General features: G+C 40.6%; 3 protein-coding genes across 9 annotated transcripts; 1 reads left to right on the top strand and 2 right to left on the bottom strand.

Annotated features, from left to right (window-relative positions):
• On the bottom strand, positions 18,865–19,403 carry LOC110430032. Its single transcript, XM_021446879.1, has 3 exons — positions 19,372–19,403; positions 19,031–19,285; positions 18,865–18,940 (listed from the first exon to the last, which is right to left on the bottom strand). The coding sequence occupies exons 1-3, from the start codon at positions 19,387–19,389 to the stop codon at positions 18,872–18,874; spliced, it is 342 nt and encodes a 113-aa protein (XP_021302554.1). The 5' UTR covers positions 19,390–19,403; the 3' UTR covers positions 18,865–18,871.
• LOC8061275 lies at positions 19,732–20,991 on the bottom strand. Its single transcript, XM_021448108.1, has 4 exons — positions 20,896–20,991; positions 20,512–20,637; positions 20,355–20,441; positions 19,732–19,740 (listed from the first exon to the last, which is right to left on the bottom strand). The coding sequence occupies exons 1-4, from the start codon at positions 20,989–20,991 to the stop codon at positions 19,732–19,734; spliced, it is 318 nt and encodes a 105-aa protein (XP_021303783.1).
• LOC110430009 lies at positions 21,764–25,694 on the top strand. Of its 7 annotated transcripts, none has more exons than XM_021446824.1 (4): positions 21,764–22,180; positions 22,655–24,318; positions 24,415–25,274; positions 25,353–25,694. In XM_021446824.1, exon 2 carries the CDS (start codon positions 22,688–22,690, stop codon positions 24,269–24,271), a length of 1,584 nt encoding a protein of 527 aa, XP_021302499.1. In that variant the 5' UTR covers positions 21,764–22,180; positions 22,655–22,687; the 3' UTR covers positions 24,272–24,318; positions 24,415–25,274; positions 25,353–25,694. The 7 variants fall into 7 exon arrangements, with proteins under 7 accessions (XP_021302499.1, XP_021302502.1, XP_021302503.1 ...); XM_021446827.1 differs by having other exon boundaries at positions 22,655–23,576; positions 23,661–25,274; XM_021446828.1 differs by having other exon boundaries at positions 22,655–23,342; positions 23,661–25,274.

The raw sequence follows: 26,435 nt of genomic DNA on the forward strand, positions 1-26,435 counted from the left end.
TGCTTTTCCAGTTGTAAGCTCCAAGAATGATCCTTTAGCAGATGCATCTAGGCATTCACGAGCCTTCTGGGTTAATCCATGGTAGAAGGTCTGCATAAGTAACCATGTGGCCATTCCATGGTGAGGACAATCTGATATGTATCCTTGAAAACGCTCCCATGCTTCTGAAATGGCTTCTATCTTCTGCTGTTGGAAACTGACAATATTTCCTCTTAAGGCAGTTGTTTTGCCTATAGGGAAAAACTTCGATAGAAAGGCATTTGACAAGTTCGTCCAGTTGTTGATGTTATCTTGATGAGTGTAGAACCACTTCCTCGCTTTTCCTTCTAGTGAGAATGGAAAAAGGCGAAACAGTATGACGTCTTTGTCAACTCCATTGATGTGGATTGTGCTTCCAATCTCTAAGAAATTCTGTAAGTGTGCACTGGCATCTTCATGTGCCTTTCCACTGAATTGTGTAGCTTGTACCAAATTGATGAGGCTTGACTTGAGCTCAAACTCAGGTATTCCTTCTTCTACTGCAAATCTTGGACCAGTTGCAATGTTCTCAAGACTTGGAGCAGAGAATTCTTGCAAGGTCTTTTGTGCCATAGCTTCAGCAATTGTTAGCTAGCTTCTTCTTCTCTTGATTGCTTTGGTTCTGATGATGAAGAGTTGAATGTACCCAAAGTCAATCCTGTTATACCCTGTATAAAAATATAAACATAGAAAAACAATAGGGTGAACCTGCCAAAGCAGAGGTGCCTTGTTATGATTTCTCACTTAGTAGCTGTTTTTATGCAATTATTTCTCGATAGTCTAGTCTAATATTTTATATGAATAACCTTGATTGATTTTCTGGCTTTCCTAAGCATTACCCTTTTGTTCCCTTTTATGACTTATTCCTGAGGCTCATATAATTCCTATAAGATTCCCCAGCAATGGCGCCAAAAATGCTTGTTGACACTAGCTAACACCACTTAGATACTAGGTTGTCATCCCTAGCATGGCGCCAGAGTGTACAAAGGTATTTATAAATGTAAAGGCTCTCTAGAAAATAATCTATTCTATCCGCAAGCGCACAGATAAAACACCTCATTGTAGCATTTCACAAGGATAAGTATTCCAGGTATCGTTATTTATAATTTTGCTCAAGGGATCTAAGGAAATGAAATTAAAATAAAAGGGGGCAAAATCTATCAAGGCATAAACTAGAGATAAACTTGCAAGAACATGATTACTAATGAGAAACTCGTCACACAGTCACTTACTTTAGCAGGGGGTAAACCATAAAGATAATGATAATAAAGTATAAGTTCATGGGTAGATGACACAGCGATTAGAAAATAGACTACTCCTCATATATGTAGGTGATGTCGGATTAGCTAGAGAATGGATTCTAAGTTATCTACTAACTACTAAGTCATAATCTACTCTAGTTATCTACAAGATCATATATAGCATAAAAGACTCTTCATTCATGTATAAGGAACATTGATAAAGTAAATCAGAGCATCGCATGACTTACTCCACAATACCGGTTCTGCCTGTCCTATCAACGGAGGGTGGACTATATAAGAATCAACGAAGCTGTCACTATCGCGAACTACCACACGACTCGGCCAATAGGATACATTTGGAGATAAATAACATCTAAGCACCACGCTCACATGTGATCTATCACCTAACTCCCTCGCGTCAAGAGCTAAGCGCTTTGCAAACTTATACATAAACTCATTATCAATTAGAACTATATCAAATATAGAACTAGAGCAAACTAAGAGCATAATAATTAGAGACATAATGCAATTAGAACAATAGAATTAGAGAAAGATATGAATAATACCAATCTTTATTACCGAAGATCCGAATCCAGAGCGTAGTGCTCTACTTCTCTAATTGCTATCTAATCAACCTCTAAACTTGAAGGATTAGGGAGTAGCTAATTCTAATTCTCTGTGGGAGAGAAGCTCTAAACCCTAACTTTGATGGCTACCTCTGAATAATGATTTCTTCTCTCTTCCTCCAGGGGCCAGGGGGTCTGGTTTTATAGTCCCCTCAAGTGAACGTGAGCCATTGGATCAAACCGACATAGATTGTATGGTTTAGATTGATCCTTTAGGTCGGTGGAGCGTTGTCCCAAAGCAGAGTCCTGTTTGGCTTCATGACCTGGGCGGGCGCCCAAGGGGGGTGGGCGGGCGCCCTGCCCCCGAGCCCGAATCGCCTCCCGTGCGTTCCTGTGGCTTCTGGATCCTTCTAGATTGAGGAAAATTGCGTGGCACGTAATTATCTCGTTGTAAACATGGCATGTGGGCCTTCTCTCCATATTCTCTGATAAACCCCTGCAGAAATAGATAAACACCAAAACTCGTGGAATTCTGTCAGATAAAACCCTAATTCTAGATGTTTGGTTTATATTGATCCTTTTTCATGTTTATTTGATTATTAATTTTAGTACTTAAGGACCGTCAACAGCCACGACGGCTGACTATAACTCACCATTAGAGCTGTATCGATTGACTGACAAAGCAACTTCATCGATGATTTACTCCCAAACCAAAATGAATTAGGAGATGACATAGTTGACAAACTTATAGAGCTATGAGAGATCTACAATTTTGTTAATTGGAGCAAGCACTAGATTGGCCTTGATGAAAAGTTATAGAGCTCCAAACCTCCCTTCATGCAAACTATGTTTACACCGAGGACTTTGAAAATTTCTAAGTACTGAACGAGCACCCAAAACTACCTTGTCAGCCATTTTTGAGCATCCTGTGATCATTTTCATGAGATGACCCTAAAACAACTTTTGTTCCTTATAAAATTTGCAAGAACTTTGATTTTAGGGTGCTTTGACATGCGAACCCTCTAAGCAAGACTTTTTAAAAGCACAAGCAAAAGTGGTCTAGGGAGCAACCTAGGGCAAAGCATGACTTAGAAGCATAATTAGGACTAATGACCAACATGAACATGGATCCCTAGGACATGTTAAGCATAGATATACTATTTACAAGAGTTTAAGCACATACTTGCACAAGGTACATAAGATCATACACATTGAAGGCATAATTAAGTAGGAAAAACAAGCATAGCACATAAAATGACATGCCCCACATGACATGATGCTCATGATATGATATGAAAAGGATTATGCTCATGTCATGCAAGTGGTAGGATGCAACCGTAACACTAGGGTGTTACAACCCTCCCACTTACAAAAATCTCATCCTGAGATTTGGAAAGCTACTGTCGGTGTTTTACCCCGGGGGGCTAGCACCAACGACTGAATTTATGTGTGTGGTCCCTCTTCCAGATGGTGATGCAAGAAGAACAACAATGATTTATCCTGGTTTGGGCAAAGAAGGCCCTACGTCCAGCGGGGGGTGATATTGTACTATCTTGCACTGAAGAGCTTGTACAGGGGTGAATACAAGTGTGTACGAGTGGGATCATAGCGGGGAGCATAGAATGTAAGGCTCTATCTCCTCATGGTCTAGCAATGCGTGGCTAGGGTTTCTGTGTTGTTGTGTATGCGAGCGTGGGTTTTTCAACTAGAGGAGCTTGCCGAGTTCTGTCCTGGCATCCCCTTTTATAGGTCAAGGGGAGGCGCAGGGTTACATGGTGCTAGGGCTATCGTGGGCTAAGACAGGGATGAGGACACCGGTTAGACCGAGGCCTTCCGTACCGGTGTGGCTCAACGGGTCTTGTAGCAACATACTCAGTGATGATGGCACGTGTGTTCCCTTGCGTGAGATCATGTATGACACCTGACAGCAGACCTGTGCTTATACGCATGCCCATACAACTCTTCTAGCATCACGTCAGTAGTTGTTAGAGTGTTGGCTGGCCCTAAAAAGCTATTGCATGGGGAGCACCTGATGGCCTCGAGGACTGGGCAGATTGGGCATGTTCCATAACAAGAAGCGTTGACAATGATACCTCGAGGGGTCATTTGACAAAATGTTATGCCAAGCATGGCAGTACTATCCCCTACCTTCCCCAAACTACTAGGAAAGTAAGACATGATGGGGGACGACCCATCATCATAGTTGTGGCTGCAATGGCGTTAGGTGGGTGCCTGTCAGATGCATTAAATGCCCTAAATCCCATACCGAGGGCAGGCAGTCGAGACGCGTTCCGCCCTTGAGGATGTGTTATTCGCTCGTCCCTGATCCCGTAATCAAGAGGTATACAGACTCGAGGCCTAGGTGTTTGCTCGAGCCATCTTATATCATCGAGGCATGGGTCGAGTGGCGCGTCGTCAGCGTCTAGCGTGTCTCGAGGGAGGGTCTAACAAACATACATTGGTCAAGGCTGTCATGGCCTACCACTGGGCTGGCCCAGTGTGATTTGCACGTTGGGCTTTCTTCTACTGGTCGGAGTAGATGGGGTAACATTTATTTACCAGGGTTTTATTCCTTTAGTATATAAATGTGGGTTCCCCCTTATTCATACTTTCGATAGTAGCCCCCGAGCCCCTGTTTGAGCGCTTGTGCTCGAGCGGGGGTGTCATTGCCATGTGTTGGTATAAATTAACTCCACTCCTTAAAATAAGATTTAAGTAAGATTATCCGCAAGCGCATAGATATCCTACCAATGTCACATTTTACCCGAGGGGTTTCAAATATCGTATCCACATGGAAGGTCTATATGTAGGACTTATAACTATAATGAATACTATTGATGTGAACGATAACCATAACTGGAATCCTAATCATAATAGGAATAAGTCACTTGATAAAAGATATAAGATAAATAATGATCAGTCATCATAAATAGATAAATATTAGAGCTCTTCTAGTCAAAGTAATAGCTAGCCATTGGATAAACTCAGGAAGAAATACTAAGGTAATTCCATAACTACGCCAATGAATAACTCTATTAGTGCAATTACATCTAGAAATCATTGTTAAGTCAACCCTATATCATAATCACATGCAAAGAGGCATCAACTAATGAGGGTTTTAAGACGCAACTATCACCTCCATCGTGACCGCCCTAAGCTAGTCCTACGTACGGGGGGTGGACTACAGAGGAACCAACACAGCTGTCACCTGCACGGACTACCACACAACCCGACATGTCAGGGTGCCCTTGCAGATAAACAAGATATCTAGACACCACATCTACATATTGTCTACCATCTACCCACCCATGGATTGGGTAAACGCTATACGAACAATTACATGGATTCAATAAGATCAAACCAACTATCCTAGACATATAATCAAAGTAGACAATGACTATTGCAATTAAGAATATATAAGAGATTAAGAACAATGTTGCCTGAATTATAATATTGAATACAGTGAGAGAAAGGTATTAGAGCTATACCAAACTCTACGCTCCAGACAGACGCCTAGGGCTCCGGATCCTGCTGAAGAACTAGAACTCTTCTACTTCTAATCTAACTAGGCTAAAACTATGAACTACAGAGGCTCTGATGAAATAGAGAAGGCTCTTGATGAATGGATCTCCAAATGACTTGATGCCTCTAGGAAGGGGGTCTACACCTCTATTTATAGCCCGATGGGATCAACGTGCGTTGTAGGATCAAACCGACTTAACCAAGGGCCAAGATGACTCCTTGGAGGCGGTGGAGGAAGCTTCCAAAACGGGGGCCAAAACCCTAGAGTTGGGGCGCCGGCCAGCGCCATGGTGGGGCCGGCCAGCCCCACCTGGCGGCCTCTGGCCCCTGGTTTCTTTCGGTGTCTTCCAGAGTCTTCCCCCGTCGCGTTCGTGATATTTTTTGTGGTGGATAAGTATTGTGGTAAATATGCGCTTGAATCCCTCTTTTCAGCTTTTCTGGAAATAGACCCTGGAAAAATACAGATTATGCAAAACACATGGAAATTGTCAGTTTAAACCCTAGACTAGTGTGTTTTCATGTTCTCCTTCGGGTTTAAAGTTCTAATAAAAGTTGACATTATCGACCGTCAACACCATGAACAGAGGTACTAGTGTCGAGTTTCTGTGGGAGACTGTTGGCATTTCTTAACGTCATTACTAAGAATAGACAAAAAGCCTAATCCCCAGCAACACCGCTCGAAATGCTTAATGACATTTGTTAGTGCAAAAAGAATTATGAAAGATTCCGCAAGCGCACAGAACATCATCGTAGCATTTTACCGGGAATATTCTAGGTATTGTTATTTATATTTTACCACAGCAAAGCAGGGTTAAGAATTAAATAATTCACAATCCTATATCTACTAACTTAGAGTATCAACTAAAGTAGGGGTAAATGGTATACTATAACATAGATCAATTAGACACATATAAGAGAATTCAATGATAAATGTATAGATAGACATACTGGGAGGACAATGGGGAAGATCAAGGTTCCTTTGTACTTCTCTATTACTTAGGTTCTAAGGTAACAGAATATGAAAAGATATAGCAGTCACACAATGGCACTTTGGAACAGCAGGTCCTTTGTGACTCTTGAATAAGACCGGGAAGAAAGTAGTCGGGGGAAGGCTACCAAAAGCTCTATGAAACATCAATCCGAACATGGTGGAATACAAAGGCATGACAGGGCTGTCACCCCTGGGGCTACCACAACTATCCATGGGATTGAGCGTAACCTTAGGTAAACTATAGCCTAGACACCATGTCTACACTAGCGTTTACTACTCTAATTACCATATATAACTAGAGCACTCAATACGAACAGATATCCCATGCCAAGATATAACAACTACACTAATCATAAATAGGCATAAAGTAAATAGAGAAGATAACATATTAAAGCATAAGTCTTACAAAGATGAGATATGAAGACATACCAAAACTCTAAAGAAGACTCCTCCAGAACTGGAGCGTAGCTCCGCTCTCCCTAACTCCCGTCTAGAACTAATCTTCTATGTTGGAATGTCTAGCCCTAATTCTCTATAGAGGAGAGGTCATGCATTCGAGGGATGCCTCTACAACTCATAATGATTCTCTTCCAGGGGGTCAGGCTTATATTTATAGGGGGTATCTGACCCCTCCTCTACCTTGAACTAGCGATGTGGTACTAATCTTTCCACCCCCTAGGAGAAACCAAAGCCTTCGGATCAAATTGACTTAAACGTGTGCTTAAGATAAACCCTCAAAGGCAGTGGATCAGGAATCCTCAAGCCGGAGCCTGATAGGCTCCTATGGCCAGGCAGCCGCCTACGGGGGTGGGGCGGGCGCCCATCCCCAATGGCCATTTGCCTTGCCTTCTCGTTCGTTCTGGTATCTTCTCGAACCTTCTTGACTCCACAAAAGTTTATTTTCTTGTGAAATTCATATTCCTTCACCCAATACTCCAAATAGGGCAAATGATACATGGATTTCAATTGTCTCGACGAGCCCGTTGTAATCTTGCAGTCCAATTCATCATTTGAGATACTTTTATTCAATGATTAGTTTGCCTTTAGCTCTTTTCCTGTGTAACCCCTACAAAACACAGATGCACCCAAACTTGTGGAATTTGTTAGTTCAAACCTCTAAACCTATGTTGGTGAGCATCTCTTTGCAGATATAAAAGTTATGTTGACAGTTAAAAATAGGAGTTAACTACCATCAACAAACTCCCCCAAACTTACCTTTTGCTCATCCCTGAGCAAATTTAGACTCAGTGATGGATCAGGAGTTGCTACAATGCTTTCACGCCTCATAAGTACACAAGCATTCAAACGAGGACTCCCCTCCGGATTAGAGTGAAGTATTCTAACTCAAGACTCACCCATTTTGCCTTTCACCATGGGGCTTATAGCTATCACTTAGGTTTTGGGCAGTTGAAAGCCAGAACAGTTAAGTTGAGCACTATGCTACTTGCTCTTTGATCAACTATTATTCTGGAGTTTTGCAAGATTTTCAAATAAAACTCTGAGTTTCCTTGTATGACCCTTTCTAGTCTCTCATATGTGGTATTTTTGGATCCTCTCTAAGGCAAGTGAGTATGCCTTCTCTCTACTCTCAGAATATGTGGTATTAGTATCACTAAAACATAGTTGCCTTCTGTCTCTCACCCTACTTCTAATTGGCTTATGTGGAGCTCATAGGTGGGAAAGACAATTCAAACCTACTTGCATGTATTGCATAATTAAACCATGGGTCCAAAGAGACTAATTATACAATCAAGTCATATGTGCATGTCAGTGAAGTGAATGAAGTGTATGATTAGAATGAAAGTGGTTATGAGGGGTGATAACTAATGGTGAATATCTTATTCTACAATTGCTCCTTGGGGATAACATACCTCCCTAATCTGAGAACAAGGATTTGGTTGTCTTTCTTTCTTTTGCATCGGGACTTTTGTCCTCTGTCTTTTCTTTTCTCTCTCTTTTATTTTTTTATTTTCATTTCATTTTTTTAGATCAACCAACCCTTTTAATGCACTAATAGAAATAGGGAGTACCTACTGAAATAACTAGAGCTTTATTGGATAAGTAGAATAAGACATAATGGCAATGAATATTTTTGGGTGTCTTCCCCCAATGTAGGAGTAGAACATTTTCTCAGTGGATGTGGAATGTGGATGGGTGAATGCGTACTCCCAGGGTAGGAGCAGCATAAGTGCATGTCTCTATGATAGAAACAACATAGAGTGTAGTGCGTATATGTGGGTGGTACTTCTAGGAACAGAAGTAGCATATAGTGAATGTGATGGATGTAAGTGGTTGCATACTTCTGAGGATAGAAGTAGCTAAGATCAATGGATCGAGAGCACATAATATTGACTTTAACTGCATGACTAGTTCCTTAGGGTCTACACAGCTTAACTACCCTCAATGCTTATAGGTTGAAATATAAGTGGAGGTTTTCCTAATCTAGTAAGCATGAGTATTTGGCTGTGGTAGGAATTTTAAACCCTCCGAGTCTCATGCGTAGAGAGGTCTGCAAACGCGCGACCTCACCAGACTCGATCCGGTGCTCACCAGACTCATGCACAGAGAGGGTTGCAAACAGCCTGCACACCAGACTCACACCACAGGACGCACCCTGAGCGTCTCCTAGTAAGAAAACCCTCTGATGAAGATAGGCCACACCGGACGCAAGAACAGGGAACACCCTGCGTCCGGTGCAGTGCGTCCGGTGCTCAACCCTAATAGGGCCAAGCACTGACAGCACATCGGACCCTAAGGGCTAGCGTCCATTGCCTCTGCGCACTGCGTCTGTTCCCGTGACTTCCCCAAATTTCCCACCGACACAATAGAAAATATGCACTTCATTTTCTCAAAAACGCCGAATCCCGCCGAGCAAGCTTGGCGGGAGGGAGAGAGGAACCCAAACCCCTCTCTACCCTTCAACCTCAACCTCCATCTCAAAGTGTGCTAACACCACCAAGTGTGTACCAACAAGTGCATGTGTGTTAGCATTTTCACAATCATTTTCTTTGAAGGAGTTAAGTTAGCTCACTAGGTTCTAAATGCATGCACATGAACAATGACACCTAGTGGCACTCGATAACCGCTTAGCCAAAGAATTCCCCTCTTTATAGTATGGCTATCTATCCTAAATGTGATCACACCCTCTATGGTGTCTTGATCACCAAAACCAAAACCCTAAGCAATACCTTTGCCTTGATTTCCATAGGGTTTTGTTTTTCTCTTTCTTCTTTTCCAAGTTGAGCACTTGATCTTCTCGTGGTCATCACCATCATCACCATGATCATCACTTGCTCCATCACTTGGAATGTACCAACCTCATTAAGTCTACACACACTTAGTATAGATGTTAGTACTAGGGTTTCATCAATTGTCCAAAACCAAACTAGGGCTTTCACCTTGGTGCCTGTTGGATCCTTTCGCTTGGTTTGAGCTTTGACGACTGTTGGCTGGGGGGCATCGGCACTTGTTGGTTGAACATCTGGGACTCCTGCCCATGCATCAGTTTGTTGCTGCAAAATGATTGTAAGACATAATTTTTGGCAAGTTAAGTATAAACTTAAGAGACTACCTCAGAAGGCTTGTCAGGGATAGTAGTATCCAATGCAGGAGGGGTTGTCGATGATGACCCGGTTGCAGTTGTGATGCCTTGAAAAATAGTGTCAGTACAATTTGAAATCGGCATAAATGAAAATAAACGGGGTTGTTACCTTGAATGCTTTCACTAGGGTTGCAGCAGTGGCTGATGGAGTGACCTTTGAACGCTTGGTGGTGATCTTCTTGAAGCGGGCTCCCCGATGAGTCAAAGCAGCCAAAGTGGGAGCATTATAGCTGATCGGTGAGATCGAAGAAGGTCGATAGGTTTCCCACTTTTGCTCATGGTTGGTAGTGGATCATCGACCTGTCAATAGAAAAGTTAGTTGTCAATGAAATTAAAGGTAAAGAAAGGACTAGTGTTGAAAGAAACTTACCGCGTCATTGGGGATGATGTGCTAAGGGTCGATTAGATGCCGATACGTGTGGGCAGACGCTTGGAATAATTGACTCCTCCATTCTTGCCACCATGACTTGTATGACTCAGTGATGAAGGAAGTTGGCACCTAGGTTGATAGGTCAATGTCTGAAGTGTCGACATCGGGGGGAAGTTGAACCACCTTATCCTAGTCTAGTCCGCTGGTGATTGCTTCTCTTGGCTTGATTACATCGGCATAGCAGAGTTTGATCGGCAGCTGGCCGAAGGCTAATTGACGTGCTACCGCCGATGGGTTGTAGAATTCATAAGTGATGCAAGTATTCTTCCCACTACTAAATTTATTCACTGGAATCGCCTAGGGAGTGATAATAGCCATCATAAGGTCATTATTCTTGTTCAGATCCTCATCGGCAAGATTGAAGAGGAGAGGGAATCTGGATTCTACTTTGATATAGGGCATCTAGGCCCGATGCTCGCAAGAGAGACCGTTGTAAAAGGTTGGAAAAACCTACTGATCTAGTCTTCATTGGCTTTTGTCCCAGGGAGTACTCTTATTGCCTTGCCAAAATTGAGGAGCGGGCACGTTGCCGATTCTTTGTCCTCAAGCTCATAATCTTCGGCAATATCCCGTAGAAACTACTGAGCGAAAAAGTCCCATTGCAAGCGTTTGTGCATATGGGCATTCAGCCACATGTTGACAAACCACCACGGCCCCCCCTAGATTGCTGATGGGTTCACCAAGTAGATGTTTCTCCGACACTTGGTGTAAGAGGTGATAGGTGGAACGCAGAAGGTATCGACCAAGGGGGAATTTGACACCATTGGCCAGCAACTCGGCTGCCGCAAGGTAAACATAGGTTGGCCCTACCGATCGGCCATAAAAGATAATTTTTTCTTGCCACATATTTAGGAATATGGCATGTTCCCTCTGGCCAACCGACCTGGTCTTCTTGTATTCCTGGATGTACCCTATCCAACTGCCGATGTTGCGAGTATTCACTTTGTACTCGGCCCTTCTGTTGTAAACAAGGGGGTCATCGGCAGATGAGATATCTAGGCCTGTGAGCATGTGTACATCGGCAAGAGTGGGGGTGGCTGGGCCATGTCCAAACATGAAAGTATTGGTGGTGTCTGACCAAAAGTAAGCAGCCACTATCATCATCCATTCATTCTTCTGCATATCGACGATCTACAGCCTGACGCATTGGTCTAGCTTCCTCTCTGCCCAATATACTTCCATCGACCTGATGACTCTTAGGTACCAGTCTTTCCACCCCTTGGTGGTTTTCGGCCAAGATCGAAAGGTGTCTTCCACAGATCTAGGGAGAAATTTCGAGTCCTAAAGCGGATTCTATTAGTTTGTGCGTTAATCAAATCGGTTGGGTTTGGATCACCCATCGGACCCAGGCATTGGATGTGTGGTTGGTCGGTTGGGATGCCTAACTTGTTGCTCAGTTCCTAAGTTTGGAAGATCAAAAGGATGGAGGAAAAGAAAAGGAAAACCCTTAAGTGTATGAACTTACAAGAGAAGAAAGAACTGCAGTAAAAAGAGGTGAATACGAGACTAACTGTAGGGACGTTGAAGTTGATCGCCATTGTTTCGAGCGGGAGTTAGACGCAGCTGGAGACTTGAGGCCACCGCTGGAGAAAGTTCTTACCGGTTGAGGTCACATGGTTGTTCGTCAAGATCGCCATCGGAGAGAATAGGTTTTTGAAGATTGGAATGTGAAGGTAGAAGAGAGGCATCTTGGGGAGATGCATTTATAGGCTAAACGGAGCAGGGGCATTCTGACTTATCTATCTACCACGTGCATAAAAGTCGAGGTTGTTCAGATGGATATGGTAACTGTTTGCACGATAATCAAGGGATCATGTGGGTGATTTGATGGCAAGCAATCATGATTCAGAGGAAATCATGGTATGGTGTTAGAATCTTGTCGATGGGTTGCCGCCCTTATATGGTATCAGAACAGGGATGGTTGGATGTTGTGCGATATTTACTGAGGCATGAGAATTAGGGCTAGATTAAATTGGATTCGGTAATAGATTTTGTCGTGAGGAAGATAATTATATGAAGGCAATTGTTATCTGGAGTACATTTCAAAGCATTAATAATTTTATACTCCAAAATTGGGGGGCATGTGTTGACACTATTTTTGGCATATGTCAAGACAATCAGAATGGACTAATCGGTAGAAGTATTATACTAGTGCCGATGAAGATCAACTGATGGAGACTGTTGTCGATGGGTGGTGGAGATCGGTGGGAAGGTTGTCTTTTGACTTAGACACAGAGGCGGTGTTGACAATATTGGAGATATCATTGCCGATCACAATCTAAAGATTATTGCTGATAAAGCCTATGATGGTGCATCATCGATGTCGATGAAAGAAGATTTGAAGACTACTACCGATGAAGCGAATGATGACGAAAGGTATGCCGATAGAGCAGAAGCCAATGAAGATTTCATCGTGATTGAAGCGGACACAAAATAAGATAGGTGTTGTTTTCCTTTTTTGTATTTCTTAGAATATGACCCATGTAAGAGTCACATTTTTTCTTTTATGAAAATAGACTCGGTGTCCTAGTCGTGTTTAGTTATGTTTCTTCGGATTAGGGTATAAATATAGACCGAGGGACAATGTAAAGATATCAGAATCAATCAATATCAAGCCAATTTTACTCCTATTTGTATCTACTTATTTTTTTGCGACTTTGTCAATTTTGCATATTTTCTTTTTATGAGTTCTCATCGATTCGACAAGATGCATCGCTTCAGTGTGACCTTCGGCGATCCTCGAGTTCCGTGTGAGTACCTCTTGGTCATGACTTCCGGGCGCATCGCTGTTGTCGGGACCAAAGTGCTCAAGTTACCACCCTTGTCAATTAACAGGTAAAATCGACTAGCACGTCTTGGATATCGGATCTGGTATTAGCCCTTTGTGTTTGCAGATTCACTTTTGCATCAACATGTACCTATTGGAGCAACCCTGCAGGAGGGTGGTATGATGAATCTCTACCAATCAAGAAAGGAGATCTCGGATGCCCAGTCATCCCAATCTCCTTTGGTAGCATGGACTTCCATGAAGCACTGTGCGACTTTAGTGTAAGCATCAACATCATGCCCAGAGTAATCTATGAAAAATTCTTTACTTATCCTTTATCAGATACAACTATGTGTTTGCAGCTTGTAGATCGGACACTGTGCTACCCACGAGGAATCCTAAAGAATATGTGTGTCAGAATTGGTACCTTATACGTCCCAGCAGACTTCGTAGTAATAGAGACCGGTGTTGATGAGAGGTCACCCATCATCCTGGGGAGACCATTTCTGAACACTGCTGGAGCTGTCATTTACGCTAGCCCTACCAAAATCAGTTTCATCGTCAAGAGGAAGAAGGAGACATTTTTCTTTCAAGAATCAAACCTCACAGTTTCCAGAACAACCCCAATACGAGCCAAGAAAGAGGACCAATAGGAGGAACACGCAAAACAAGAATAAGGAGCAAGTATGGACAAAATCAGCCAAGATGGTCACTGCAATTCACTATGATCAAGATCACTAGCTCAAATCCCCTCATTTTATCAAGAAGGACGACCCTGGTGTCCCAACAATTGAATGTACAATCAACATATGCTCCTTTTAGAAGGCAGTCTGTGATACCAGATCAAGCGTCAACATTATGGCGAAATTGACCTATGAGTTTCTGTATGGAACAATGACTCTATATCCAACATACATCCAACTCCAGATGGTAGAACAGACATACTGAATTGTCGAAGGTATAGCAAAAGATGTCCCCGTCCAGATCGATGACCACTTCATCTCGACAGACTTCTTAGTCATTGACATGGGAGAAGATGATTATGATCCACCTACCATCCTTAGAAGACCATTCCTAAGTACTACTAAAGCTATCATCTACATCAGGATAGGAGAAGTGCACCTACACTTCCCCTCCGAGAAGGTACATTGTCACTTTAATGATAACTATATTGTTGATGGATCTAAGCAGAACAGGACAAGAAGAAGACGTCACTACCGCAACCAGAAGAAATAGAACACCAAGGACGAATGGGCAGACTATGAAAGAGAAGTGTCAAGATACAGAGATAAATAACGCACAACACAAGTATGGGAGGAGAAAGAGATCATAGCTGAAGAGGAGGCACAGCCGGAGGCGCCAGCTACACCATCCTACAAGCCCTAGGACAACTAAGGGCATAAAGTCCCGTTCGGAGGACTTAAACCACCGAACACCGTGCCAAGAGGTAACACTTGGTAGTTATCCCTTTCCTGTTAATTATTTACTTTCCGTAAATAGTATAATCTTGTTTACGCTATCTTAAAGAGAAAATAAGAAATTGTTTAAAAATGCTAAGCCCCATGTGAATACACTCGTGGCTTAAAACCCATAGGTATATATCGTTGTGGTGGCATAAAAATAAAATAAATATGTTTTTGTTTTATAAAATAAAAATATAAAATATTGAGTTTATGATCCTGCTAGAAAGATAACACTTATTAAAGGAAGCTTGACATGATCAAGGCTAGAAATAGAATTTATGACTAACACTTAATCAGTTCCACAAGCTTTCTTGTCTATTTGAGCACCATAAAATTCAAGGATCAAAGGAGAACAGCTATCAGAGGACATCCTACACGCTATCCGAGTGCTGTCTCGACAGTCACTCCAATAGATGAGTACACCTCTGCTACCTGCCAGTTACATCAGAAGAAATTACGTCAAAATCCAGCTTGGGGGAAGAACCCCCATGTACTCAATTAAGTATTTTTATCAATCTTTATGCCTGCACTCTGCTAAAATAAAAAGATGCATAATCTTAGAAACCCAATAAATATTTTCCTGTTTATATATATCTTTGCTTAGTTTAGAAGTTTGCTATTAGGAGAGAATAAAACAAAGTACCTATGCTAAAATGAACCTCAATGATAAACTCTTAACATGGATATGATGAATAGTTGCTATGCCATAATTCCTTTCAAGTACCTAGTTTTCAAATTCGAACTCTCTCTCCAGTTTAGGCATAACTTTATGATTTGAAATTTGCTCTAACCCTAAACTTGTGGGAAGAGTACCTAATCTAAAGTCTAAGTTGTTGACCGATATGATATGGAAAGGTTTGACCTGTTGTTTGTCTGTTCCTAGAAATACTAGAATTCTAGAGAATTTATTGTTTGAAAACCTTTAAAAATATTGCATGATGAGTTCCTGTATGATGAGAGTTGAAAACCCTACCACATCCTTCCATACATGTTTACTAGACCAAGAAACCACACATTTACATTTTACTATTTATGAGCATTGAGTGTGGTCAAGCTGTGCAGACCCTCAGGAGGTAGTCATGCTATTTGAATCAAGATTCACTTGCACATCCACTCATTTCCATCTCGAGATTCACTAAAAAAATATATTCTAGTAATTCCCTATGAAATAAATGCTCCAGTCTTATTTTTTTACTACCACTTGCTTTGTTGCTCAAGAAGGATGAGTACTTGGAAAAAAAAGAGAGAAATACGAGGAAATAAAAAGGTGCAACTGCCCGCCAACCTCAGAAAAGAAAAAGTGTGAGACAAGAGGTAAAAATGGACAAGTGTCCGACAGTAGAATTAGGGGTACAAGAGACTCACCTGAGTGAGAAAAAATAAATAATCGAGCATCTCAGTTCCTTCAGAAAGCTACAAGTGCAAGAAAGGTATGTATCCTTTAGAAGAGCAAAAGAAAACTTTCACCACTGTTTCATCACTACCACCATCATCACCATTCATTCGCCACACATGCACATCATGATTTGACTTTATGACTTGTTCCTATGGATTTGTAGTTTGACTTGCAATAAATGTCTTGTAAATATGTATACTCTATCTCCCACCTATGAGCTCCAGATAGCAAAAGCCTCATTAGAAGTAGGGTGAGAGAGAAGGCAATGTTACTATGCCTCATACCATAAATACCACATACCTTGAGAGAAAGACATACACCATCAATGCCTTGGTGAGGATCTAAAAATACCACAAAGGAGAGAATTTAGAGTGTCATATAAGGAATCTCTAAGTTTTATTTGAAAATCTACAAAAACTCCAGAATTGCAGTTGATCAAAGAGCAGGAAACATGGCGCTTGACTTGACCGTTCTATCCTTCAACTGCTCAAGACATAGGTGACGGTTACAAGCCCCATGGTGAAAGGTAAAATGAGTAAGTTTTAAATCTTAATTGTTTGCTCTAACTCAGAGATGAGATCTTATTTGAAAGCTTGTGTACCTTTAAGGCGTGAAAGCATTGCAGCAACTCCTAATCCACCACTGAGTTTATGTTTGCTTAGGGATGAGCAAAAGGTAAGCTTGGGGGAGTTGTTGATGGTCCTTAAGTATCAATTTTAACCATCAACTAATCATGGAAAAGGATCTATATGCAACTAATAGCTAGAATAAGGGTTTATACTGACATAATTCCACAAGTTTTGGTGAAAGTCTATTTCTACAGGGGGGTATCAGGAAATATGAAGTAAAAGCCCACATGTCATGATTACATAGAGATAATAACCAACCGTGCAATTTTCTACAATCTAGAAGACTCCAGAAGAGGCGGGAAGAAGCGGGAAGCCGAGGGGCGCCAACCCTAGGGTGCCCGCCCTAAGGGGTGGGGCGGCTGCCCTGGCCCCCTGGCCAACCAGGATCCCCCTCATGGATCTTGCTCCACCAACCTTGAGTATCAATCTAAACCACAAAATTAAGGTCGGTTTGATCTAACAACTGACGTTCATTTGAGGAGGCTATATAAGCAAGGCCCCTGCCCCCCTAGAGAGAGCCAAAAATTCATTATTCATATTCATCTCAAGAGGAGAAGCCCCTGATAAAGCCTAGAGCCACCACATCAACTAGATTTCTAGTTTAGCATAGCTACATAGGAGAACTAGAAGGAGTCAATCTTCGATTGGTTTTCGGACTGTCAAGAGGATTCTGGGTAATTCTCTCTCTAGTTCTTCATTGTTCATCATTGTTCTTCATTATTATGAATATGACTTTGGTCTCTTTCATTATATTGATTATGACTTTATTCTATTTGCTTATGTTCTCATTTATATTGTTCATAGTCAATTATGCTTATATACTTGGCCTAGTTAGATCTGAGTTTTATCCATGTTTAGGATCGTATAAAGTTCATCCAATGATGGCTTGTCCATGGGTACCATGGGTAAATGATAGATATTGTGTAGGCATGGTGCCTATACCGTATTTATCTACGATTGTACCCTATATTCCAAAACATGAGGTAGATCACGGGAGTGACAGTCCTATTGAATCCTCTATAGTCCTCCTCCCGTTTATAGGGCAGGCTGAGTAGTACTATTATGGGGAAGTGATTACTCTGTTCTTCATCTTCCTTAGTAATACTCACTACACATGAATGAACCTTTTATCTAGCCATGACGGCCATGTATAGTTGCACTAATCATAATATGCTAAGATTGTATAGTTAGAATGACTTAGGAAATATTCTTGTAGTTCGTCCTAATTCCATGCTAATGACTTGCTAGCACTACTAGTAAACCCCCCCTGTAGCTAAGCTTTTTTAGACAATAGACACGCTTTAATTTGTCTCTATAGGAATATAGGCATAAAACGTGTTAGAAGCGTCTTCGTATGGACAATGTCAGGCTCCGTATATACAATTTTCATAAGCGTATATATTAGATGAATAGACGTTTCATAGACACGTTAGATGCATGTCTAAGTATATTGATATGCTTTTATAGATGCACATATAAAGTGTGTCTAATAGTATACTTACGTCGTATAGTAACATTTCGTCATGTGTGAAAAAAATATAGAGACAATATTGTAGATACATTCATAATTCGTGTCTACTACATATGTCACATTTTGTAGTGACACATTATTGTGCATTAAGGGGTATAGAGATGATATTGTAGGTGATGTGGCAACTGACGTGGAGAGTGACGTGGCAACTGACGTGGAGAGATGACAAGGCAGCTGATGTGGAGAGGTGACGTGGCAGATGAGACGTTTTATAATAGTGTCTAATCGTGTGTTAACAAAAGTAGAAACAATATTGCACCATGATTTTATTGCATATCTACATATATCGTTACGTTGTTTAGTAATGTCATAGCTTGTATTAAGACATGCAGAAACGATTTCATACATATATCTATATTTTGTGTGTAGAAGTATAGACACGTTATATTGTAACGATTTATTACATCCCAACAAGATATTTTCATTTATATATATAGTGCATCAAGATGAATGTAGAAATTAGAATATGTTTTTATTTTATTTTATTTTCTATTCTCCATGATTAAATTGAAAAGTAAACCATCAATGTATTACATTCGCCCTTGACAAAACATCAAGAATCTGACTAAATCGATAGCCAACATGTCCATCACAAAACAATCAATTGTGTTCACAAAGAAGCATAGACAAAGTGGCAATATCATACAAATACTATTTAAATATCTTTTAACTAAAATCTATCTTGTTCACTTTGGAATTTCTATTATGCTTCCCATCTAGCTCTGTCCCCGTGCTGCAGATACCAACTTGTTGCGAGTACGAGATGAACTTCTAGCTTTCTTCACCTACAATGGAGCATGTGTTAGATGAATAACTCAATTTGAAGATGATGCAGCCACATGTACTATTTGAAATGAAATAAAAAACAAACTTACATGTGTACTTGGCCAAGCAATAACATAGCCAATAGCATCAATTACTGTACGAATCTGATCAAATTGTCTAGGTATCTCCTCATCTCCAATATTGCCACGCTCAATATTCTCAAGGCCTTTAACATAAACTCCCCAGAATTCTGTTCCAAGCTTTGTTCCTAAAATCTCTCTTCGGCTATCAGTAGTCACTAACCTACCTTTGGCTACAACTCTGCCTTTGTTTATTAGTGAAATAAGATAGACTTCCTCTTGTCTCTACAAATTATAAAACATGACCATATGATCTTTGAAAAGGTAACCAATGTGATTTGAAAAGAAATAAGACAAACAAAAGCACATACTGATTCTGGTATGCTCATGCTGGAGGCTTTGTCCTTCGAGTTCTCTATAATAGAAATGATTTAAAGCAACAAAACATAGCATCACTTATTCAGTTTCAGCCATTATATTTCAAATGAAACAATATTACATTATTGGCTTGGACATACCATGTTGTGCAATATGGGATCACATGATAAATTCATGATTACATTTCCGTTAGGTTGTGCCTCCTGTAAGCATAGTTTAGCTAAGTTAATATGGAAAAAGAAAATATAAATATTAGAGGCATTGAATTAAGCAAACAGTAGACCGAATCATGTATCAAGAATGATTTTCCCTACATGAGTCAACTAGAAATCTACACAATGAGAGATGAGAACCTAAGCCATCTGCAGATAGGAATGGATCAAGCTTGTGCAGCATACATGTAAAATGATATAGTTCAGAGAATTTATAGTACCATAGACAAAGGTGTATGCTAATTAAGATTTAGAATAGAAGGCAAATAATTTATATGTGCTTATGCAAATTACTGCCAAGGCCAATGAATTTATGTCAACACCACTGATGCTTAATATAAGTTGCACAGTAGTGACAAATGAGTACCCTCGAACCTACCACATGCTCGTAACTTACCACAAAATGATACTACTCTTGTCTATAAGCTCTTGTTTTAGTATGACAGTACAAGTTCATTCATTTTTTTATGCATACAAGCTTGTAAAATTAGAGTGACACGAATAACAAATACCTGTGTAGTTGGCTAGTTTATATAAAAAAACATTACAGGCATATAAATCAGGGAGCAATCCAAGATGCTAACAAGGAACGTAAAAGAGCTGGAACTGACTACTGAAACTACAGAGCTAGTAACATAAAACAAGATAGGGAAAGCTATGCAAGGGATCCAAAATAAATGTAGCTTGATGTTGTTGGTAACAACAGATATATTTCTAGATTTTTGGCATGTGCATCAATAATCGAGTAGGCCTTTGTAGCATACCTTTGAAGTTGTTTTCTCATGTGGTGTTGATGTATGGACTTCAGTTTGTTTAGGACTTCCATAGACAGATTGTTGCTGCTGGTTGGCCTAAACCATGTTTTACAAGACATTAGCAAGAACGTTAATGTTATTATAGCTAATGACAAAGTAGGTACACCTGCACTTCATTTGTTGGAGAGTTCACATCAGCATCTGAGTCTTCATGGATGCCATCAGTATGTATGGAAACATAATTTTCAGAGATGTCATCATCAGTACACTCATGGTCATAATTGTCACCTGCCTGAAAATTTTGAACCAACAAGGTTAAAAAAATTAGCTCTTATTCAAAGGGAGAGAGGGGGGCATGGTTCAACATAAGCTTACTTTATCTTGTAAAGCCGCTCCCATTGCCTTTATCATATCGTCTTCTGGATACTTTTTTGACATAAAAGTACCCAGTACTTCATGGCACCACTCATGCATTCCATCTTATTTTCCAATGCATTTATTTTCTCTTGGTACATTCTTTCTTCCTCAGATTGAGTAACAAAAGTTAAACCTTGAGAAACTTGTACTTGACTCCAGTACTTATCATCATAGTATCCACGTGCTTTAAACTCCTTGCCAACAATATCATTGAACACTTCATTGCCATGCTTTTCTGGCCCCCGCATGGAAAGCGGGCCGAGAGGTCGTACCTGAGCCGGTGACCAGCCACGGAGGACTAGGGCGGCACGGCCCGACGGCTTGTCGGGCTCTACCGTGCCTAGGGACGGACCCACAAGGTATGTCAGGTGGGCCACGACATACCTTGTGGAGCAAATGGTGCCTTTTTACACTAAATAAATTAATATAGAAATATATTAAGTAGTTGCCCTCCAAGACAATAACAACCATGTAGCCTAGCTGGTCTGCAGTTCGCCTTTTGGGCAGAGGGATGCAAGTTCGACCCTTGTGTGGTGCGTATTAATTTTTTAAATTCTTATTTTTTGTTCATTCATGATTTACTGTTATTTTATTTTTTCCATTCTAGGCCTTGTTTAGTTCCAAAATTTTTTAGAAAATCGACACTGTAGCACTTTCGTTTGTATTTGACAAATATAATCCAATCATGGACTAACTAGGCTCAAAAGATTTGTCTCGTTAATTTCGACCAAACTGTGTAATTAGTTTTTATTTTTATCTATATTTAATACTCTATGCATGCGTCTAAAGATTCGATGTTACAGGGAATTAAAAAATTTTGCAAAATTTTTTGGGAACTAAACAAGGCCTAAGTCCTTTGGTTTTTTTCCTGTTTCCTAAGTAGATCAACACTTATTTTCTTGCTTCCTAAAGTCGTGCGTGTATACTATCGAGCTGCAATTTAATTTTTAATTTTTTAAGTTTTATCCTCCACAAATTAACTATGGCTTTCATGATCGAATGGCCCAAGTGAATTGGATACGGCCCTCCCGGACAGGCAGTCAGGCACACCGCCGTCACGCATGCACTCTGCCTGGCGACCGCCGCTGCTCCCAAGCCGTACGACGCCGTCGTGCCTGGGGCAGTCCGCCGCCGCACCTGGGGGCCAGGCCGCCGCCACACCCAGGAGGGCAGGCAGCCAGGCCGCCGCCGTACCCTGGTGCCGGCCGCCGCTCTTCACGACTGTGAAGTCATCGCTCCTCTTGTGGCTCCTGCTTCAAGCCTCGAACTGCGAATCTCCATTGCCATACCTGTGCTGTAATCTGAATCCAAGTGCCTGCATCACACAACCCTCCTTCGACTTCTAGTCCCCACCGCCGTGCTTCCTTGCTGGACCTCGTCAACTCTCAGCCCATCCTCAGGCTTACAGATATTGATTTGTACTATATCCTTCGTTTCCTCTTGTTAGTTCCTTATTAATTATTTTATGGATATTCAATTGTGGATACATTTGCCATTTGCTATTGCCGTATTGGTACTTATGCAGGCCTTTTGTCATATACTGGACTGCTTAATTTAAAATTAGATTGTGCATATGTGCGGTGTGCATATGTACTCATGTAGGCCATTTGGTGTTGTGCCTCCATTCTATTGACTTTGTGGTGCCCAATTTAGGAATTAGGATGCAGACATGTGGATGTTTATGCTTAAATCAATCTAATATTCAGTAGATTGGAAAGTGGGTTTATGTGCATGGTAGCAATAGGGCCTGTTGTTGTGTGCTTGTTAGTAATTCATCAATCTCTATTGGCTTAGGACTAAATTTCTGTTGATATTTGGATTGCACCTTCATTCAATATTCATCCACGTGACAAATACAATAAAAGCTTACCCGTTTTATTCAACTTTAATAGGTCATCATATAAAGATTGATGGATTGAAGTTGGATGAAAGAATCAAGATTGGAGACAACATATAAAAATGGTGTTGAGCAGTTTTTAGCTTTTGCTTACCAGAACCTTCCACCAGACAGCGAGATACTTTGTCCATGCATAAACTGCAAAAATAGATACAACCACAGTTGTAATGAGGTCAGGACACATCTGAGATGTGATGGTATTATTAAAGGTTATACTACATGGGTTCACCATGGTGAAAAATATGCCAGGCCATTAATTGCACTTGCTGATGTACCAAATATTGCTGGAAATTTGACTACTTCGGGTCCAATACGAGATCACCAGGATAGAGGATCTGATGGAATGCAAGAACTCTTGCATGCTGCATTTGGAAGGATTGCAAGTATGTCTAGTGTCGAAGAAGATGATATTCAGTCTGGATCTGTAGATGTGGAACATAATGGCACTGAGGATCATGTGAATCCAATGGAAGGTGATGCTTTGGGGAGGCAACTGAATATATATGCAAGCTTATTGAAGGATGCAGATGCAGGTATATTTTCTGGCTGTAAATATTCTAGACTGTCATTTTTGGTCCACTTATATCACGTGAAGTGCTTATATGGTTGGTCACAAGAATCATTTACAACACTACTGGAAATACAGAATATATATGCAAGCTTATTGAAGGATGCAGATGCAGGTATATTTTCTGGGTGTAAATATTCTAGACTGTCATTTTTGGTCCACTTATATCACGTGAAGTGCTTATATGGTTGGTCACAAGAATCATTTACAACACTACTGGAAATAATATCTTCTATTCCTGGAGCTAATCTACCCAAGACATACTATGAAGCAAAGAAAATCATCAGTGACTTAGGTCTTGATTATATGAGAATCCATGCTTGCCCCAATGATTGCATTCTTTTTCGAGGTGATTTTGCCAAACAAGATTTTTGTCATGTGTGTGAGAGCTCTCGTTGGAAAGCTAATAAGAAGGATACAAATGCTTTTGTAGGTAAACCTAAGGGGAAAAGGAAACCAGCCAAAGTGTTGCGTTACTTTCCATTGATTCCCCGGATCCAAAGGTTATTTTCAACCACCAAAACTTCAGATGACATGCGTTGGCATGATGATGGTCGTACAAAGGAGGAAAAACTACGTCACCCAGCAGATGGTGATGCTTGGAAGGACTTTAATGATAGAAATCCTGACTTTGCAGAAGATCCTCGTAATATACGTCTTGGTCTGGCTAGTGATGGATTTAACCCTTTTGGGAATAAGAATTTAAAGCACAGTACATGGCCAGTAATGCTTGTTCCTTACAACCTTCCACCTTGGATCTGCATGAAGCAAACATCTTTAATTATGTCAATGATCATCCCTGGACCAAAGTCTCCAGGTAATGATGTAGATGTATATTTGCAGCCCCTTATTGATGAACTCTTACTTTTGTGGGCGGGAGTAGGTGAAAGACCTGATGCCTCTTCGAAAAAGAAATTTACTCTTCAAGCTGCATTATTCTGGACTATAAATGATTTTCCTGCATTAGCTTACCTATATGGTTGGAGCACAGGCGGTAGATATGCATGTCCTTCTTGTGGTCCAGCTCCAAAATCATTCACCTAAAGAAAGGTAAAACGATGTGCTATATGGGTCATCGTTGATGGCTGCCGATAAATCACAAATACCGGAGGCAAAGGTTGCAGTTTGATGGCTCCGTAGAGACTAGACTTGCACCTGAAAAAATGAGTGGAACTACTATTTTCAAAATTTTGGAAGGCAAAGAGTTTGTGTTAGGGAAAAGGGGGAGCACATCAAAGACAGTCAACAAGAAAGGCAAGAACAAGAAAGTGGAAGTTGAAAGTGATCAGAAATGCAAGCGTACAAGACAGGGACAAAAGAAGGAATCAGATGGGGGTGGTGGTAAGGTGGAGAAGAAGCCAGAAGATTGGTTGAAAAAGAGGTCAATTTTCTTTCAACTGCCATATTGGGAACAAAACAAATTAAGACACAATACAGATGTAAATGCACTTAGAGAAAAATGTGTGTGACAACTTTATTGCCACTTTATTGGATATTTCTCATAAAACAAAGGATGACCTTAATGCACGACTAGATTTAGTTGAACTTGGGATTCGATGGGATCTACATCCTATTGTAGATGATCAAGGAAAGCAAATAATTCCTGATGCACCTTTTACCATGTCTAAAGATCAAAAGAGATTCTTTGCTTAGTAATCCAAAACCTTAGGACCCCAGATGGGTATGCATCAAACATATCTAGGTGTGTGAACATGAAAGACTATACATTGAGTGGACTAAAGAGTCATGACAATCATGTTTTACTACATGACATTCTTCCAGTGGCGCTGCAATCTTGTTACCCTAGCAAGGATGTCATGAAAATAGTTGTTCGGTTATCTAACTTCTTCAAGAAGTTGTGCTCCAAGGTCATAGATGTGGCTGAACTGGAGCAACTTCAAGAGAGTATTGTGATGACACTTTGTGATATGGAGAGAAATTTCCTACCATCATTCTTTACTGTAAGTGTGCATTTGATAGTGCACTTGGTAGAAGAAGTTAAACTAGGTGGTCCGGTTCAGTATAGGTGGATGTACCCCATGGAGAGGTATGTAATCAACTTTAATTTGCACTATGATCATCAATAATTTAGTTTTAACTTGCATGTGTCAATTATTGTCTTCAGATATTTTGTTAAGCTAAAGGCACTTGTGAAGAATAGAGCTCACCCAGAAGGATCAATTGTTGAAGGATATCGCATGGAGGAGTGCTTAACCTTTTGTTCTAGATTTATAGGAGGAACTACCCGTTTTACAAGGCCATCTAGAAATCCTCTAATGAAATAACAGACTTTTACTTGTTTGATACTGCTGGTGAACCTATTGGAAAGTGTACTGGCATCAACCTTGATAAGAAGGTTCTTGTTCAGGCTCATCGATACGTGCTGCGGCATTGTGATGAACTTGAAGATTTTCGCAGGCGCGTTTATAATTTTGGTAGAGAAAAAATAAAAATTGTTGTATGACAATGCTAGTGAGTAGAGCACTCTGCTATTTGGTTCTCTTAAACAGCTCACAAAATAAGTATTCTCTGCCTCTTGGATAATGAGCTTCCTCTTGTTGGTTCAGAGACGAAGGTAGAACCCATAATGCAATAACACTAAAGGTTAAAATGTTATGCAAATAAGTTAAAGGAAAATGCTCTAGTATAGCACTTTTCATCCGCTTGAATTTCAAATTAGCATTCATATCTGTGGCTCTAGAGTTCCTATTGGTTCAGATAGCCTGAAATAAAGGAGAATGAATCAATGTAACCAGATGATGCCAACTATACGGGATAAGCTAAAATTCATTAAACAAATTGTAAAATATGAAAGAGAGGTGCAGTCCAACCGGTGCATATACACATAAAGGATGATTTCATGGATCTGCTCACAACACTATCAATTAGGTTACCACTCACACCACTATGAGCCTGTTACACATAGGCTCCTCAAAGCACATAAGTTTTTCTACTTCTTGCCCACATATATTAAGATGGTTGAAAACATGAATGATTCGAGATGATCCACGTGCAATGACTTGACGACATGACATTGATGCTATTGTTGTAGAGAATTCTTGGATGAGGAGAAAAGCAAATTATTGTGTCCCTCAACTAACCTGACACCTTCCTGCATTCAAAATTTGATGGATCAACACTTTCCTGACTGGTTGGAGCAAAAGGTTTGTACATCTAAAATTGCTGCAAATTCGGCAAGGGACTAATA

This window comes from Sorghum bicolor, chromosome 9, assembly GCF_000003195.3.
Source record: "Sorghum bicolor cultivar BTx623 chromosome 9, Sorghum_bicolor_NCBIv3, whole genome shotgun sequence".
NCBI classification, from domain to species: domain Eukaryota; kingdom Viridiplantae; phylum Streptophyta; class Magnoliopsida; order Poales; family Poaceae; genus Sorghum; species Sorghum bicolor.